At 37.0% G+C, this 3,234-nt stretch overlaps 2 protein-coding genes across 3 annotated transcripts in view; one reads left to right on the top strand and one right to left on the bottom strand.

The window, feature by feature from the left end:
- Positions 1–3,234, top strand: part of LOC117115345 (7-dehydrocholesterol reductase-like) — a 32,465-nt gene that overhangs the window by 5,708 nt on the left and 23,523 nt on the right. Inside the window, exon 1 of one of the 2 annotated variants that reach the window (XM_033259096.1) lies at positions 289–497. The exons of the other annotated variant lie outside the window; for it this stretch is intronic. The gene's annotated coding sequence lies outside the window, so the exon portion shown is untranslated. Of the gene's footprint in view, positions 1–288; positions 498–3,234 lie in introns of those variants that run through there. 2 annotated transcript variants of the gene reach the window in all.
- LOC117115346 (dynactin subunit 5-like) overlaps positions 1–3,234 on the bottom strand; it is a 19,068-nt gene that overhangs the window by 10,191 nt on the left and 5,643 nt on the right. The window contains exon 2 of the mRNA XM_033259100.1: positions 1,767–1,835. Coding sequence (XP_033114991.1) covers positions 1,767–1,835 — 69 coding nt within the window. The remainder of the gene's footprint in view (positions 1–1,766; positions 1,836–3,234) is intronic.

Here is a 3,234-nt window from a genome sequence, read left to right as displayed (position 1 = left end):
TGGCACTCTCAGACTGTGACAGACATGTGTTGGCTTGGTGTGGGCCTATTTTTATATGTTTTATGGTCTGACTGCCCGACGGGCTCTGTCCGGGGGGGGGCTTGACCTGTCCGGTAGGGGGATTAAGCCCCCTGCTGGCGCCGCCACTGACAGAGAGGCACTTATATTATATCGAGCCACAGGAAGCTGTCCACACGACTAACTCCCTAGTTCATGTACAACGATTGGCTATTAGATTTAAAGGTTATTAAACTTCCTGAATAACTTATTCAGCTGTTAGTAGTGATGGAATATTTCACAGTCGAGGCAGCAGACCATGTTCAATAATAAGTATATTATACACTGCAGTTCACTGCTAGGCCAATGAGGATCTCGAGGCATGTTATTGTGCAACTATTAATAGAGAAATTATAATGGACTGGTAAATTCACAACTCATTGTACAACAGAACACAGTCATTGGTGCAGCAGGTTCGGTGTAGTCTTTCAGCTATTGAGGTCAGTAAATTATAATTTAAGCATGCTTTTTTAAAGGATTGTTTAAGAATTTTTTTTCCCACATCAAATATTAATGGTGACTGTCTATATATTAAGTCTTTTTTTCTGAGCATATAAAATAAATATAAAAAACCAAGGGTGGGTCGAATTTTTTTCCTCTCAAGGAGCTTCCAAGCTTCAATTAATAATTTTGACATCTGAGTCAGACATTGATTTAACCCTTGCGGTTACTATTCTACCAAAAACACTAGAATTAGTAATTACTGTAAATATAATAGTATTTTTGGCCTCCCGTAATTGTTCAAAAAAGTGAATAAGTGCTGCACCAAACATAATTTTTTTCGCTGAGCACGGCTCTCAAATAAGCCCCGCGGTGCTTAATTGAGAGTAGATTACCTGTGTGTAATAAAACGTTTTGAGAAACAGGGTATTAAATACAATGTATACAGCGTTAAAATGAATAAATAACACAATGAAGACAAGCATTTCTTTATAAATGTTTATGGCCTACTGAACTACGGGAATACTGTATGTGAGATAAATAACACTGAAGCCTCCAAAAATTTTCCAAGTGTCGCGGCGCTTTTTCGAGCATTTACGGTAATTTATTTATATATACTGTGAATAAATAACACAATGAAGACAAGCATTTCTTTATAAATTTATATTTACCGCCTACTGAACTACGGGAATATGTGAGATAAATAACAATGAAGCCTCCAAAAATTTTCCAAGTGTCGCGGCGCTTTTTCGAGCATTTACGTTAATTTATTTATATATACTGTGAATAAATAACACAATGAAGACAAGGTTCTTTATAAATTTATATTTACGGCCTACTGAACTACGGGAATATGTGAGATAAATAACAATGAAGCCTCCAAAAATTTTCCAAGTGTCGCTGCGCTTATTCAAGCATTTACAGTAATTGATTTTATATATACTGTAATTTTCTTTATTCTTAATCTTTGCCAAAATCAAGAACATAAACAAATACAATAAATCAACTCGGGGAGGAGGCAGGAACCAAAAAATGAACTAAACCACTGTAACAAACGTTACTTGATTCCTCACTCCTAAAGACTTAACATAAGAATAAAATTTATATAAAAATAAATTCCATACTAGATTACTGTATTTAGAAACATATACTACTGCGGATTAAAACTTTCTGGATTCTGACTCATGATGACTCTCAAAGTTGCTTAATGCAAATTGAATAGTAAGGGCTTTACTTGTGTTCTAGGCAACCTACTGATATGCACTTACCCTGCCATTGAGGACAATATTCTGACTGCCACACAATACTGACTGTCTGCTCACCTTATTGCCAGATGCCTGGAAAATAATATGATTTAATATCAATAACAATGATAAAATAATTAATAATTTATTAAATATATTACTGAAAACTAAACATTTGTTTAGAGTGGCCATGAGGTTTACAGCAGTGTCTAATATCTTCGCATCTAAGATGCGAAGGTGAAATTGGGGGCTCAATGATTATGTGAGGGGGAAGGTAGGTCGCAAAATAAGGTAGGTCGCAAAATAAGGTGACTTTTAACTACTTGATTCTTTTGCTCGACTTGTGTCACCATTAGAACTCGTCCAATGGATATAATAAAATTCAATAGCGTTAAAGTTGTGGGACGAGTGATTAAGACTGAATTGAAGATAGTGATTCAAGTGCTGGACAGACTGAGAAGGAGACTGAAAAAATGTAACAAATTATTAATCTATATTAAAAATACCTTATTTAAATAAAATTAAATAATTACACAAAGCAGATGAACGTAACTCAAACTTATATTAAAGTAATTGACGATAGTTTGAAACAATCTATTATTACGATAAAGTAGAACACATAAGCCCCGTTCATATCCAACTATGGCGAGATAATTTTAGTGGATGAGCTAGAAGATCTCGCCATAAGTTTGAGTATGACCGCTCAAGTATGGCGAGATGAAGGCCACAACTCGACTAAGCCCGTCGAGTAAATTTATGTCGACTAACTTCTTAATCCAGCCTAAAGCCAGTAAACAATTAAACAGCGGGTGCCCACAGGTCACGAATACACCAATCAAATTGAAGCAAAGTGACCTTCCATGCTTGCTGGTTAGCGCATTTTTTAGTTACTGTCATAAACACCATTCAGAATTGACGTAGTCTCCCTGATCTGTGTACTTTAATTTCAACAAGTCTTATTTTGCAAATGATGGCCAAAAAGTCAGTAAAGAAACGCCATCTCTGGACGTATGCGCAGGAATGTGATTTAATAGATATCTGGAGGGAGCCAGAAATTGCCGAAAAAGTTAAGAAGATAAATTGTATCGTCAGAAGGTTGGTGTCCACGAAAGGATAGCAGAGAGAATGCGGGACTTAGGCCACAATAGCATAACATTGGCAATTGTTGTGACAAAGTTGAAAAATCTAAGAGCAAACCACAAGGATGTGAGAGACGTTTTTATTCGTGGGACGGGCAAGGGGTCGGCCAATGTAATAAGGGATGACCCGAAATCGGCATGCCAACACTACCACACGCTAAACGAAATACTTGGGGGAAAACCCAGTGTAAACCCTCCAGCTGGACTCCTCGGCCAGTCTAATCAACCACCGAGACCTAGGCCTAGCTTACGCCTATAGTCTCGATCTAGCATAAACTAGTCGCGCGAAAATCAACAGTAATTACCCACCATGCGATTGTACTTCCTGTCTAATGATGTGTTTTCCGAATTTC

The sequence above is a fragment of the Anneissia japonica genome, unplaced genomic scaffold (assembly GCF_011630105.1).
Source record: "Anneissia japonica isolate Jap-2015-1 unplaced genomic scaffold, ASM1163010v1 scaffold288073_len612986_cov165, whole genome shotgun sequence".
In the NCBI taxonomy this organism is placed as follows: Eukaryota; Metazoa; Echinodermata; class Crinoidea; order Comatulida; family Comatulidae; genus Anneissia; species Anneissia japonica.
This window is presented reverse-complemented; position numbering and strand designations above follow the sequence as displayed.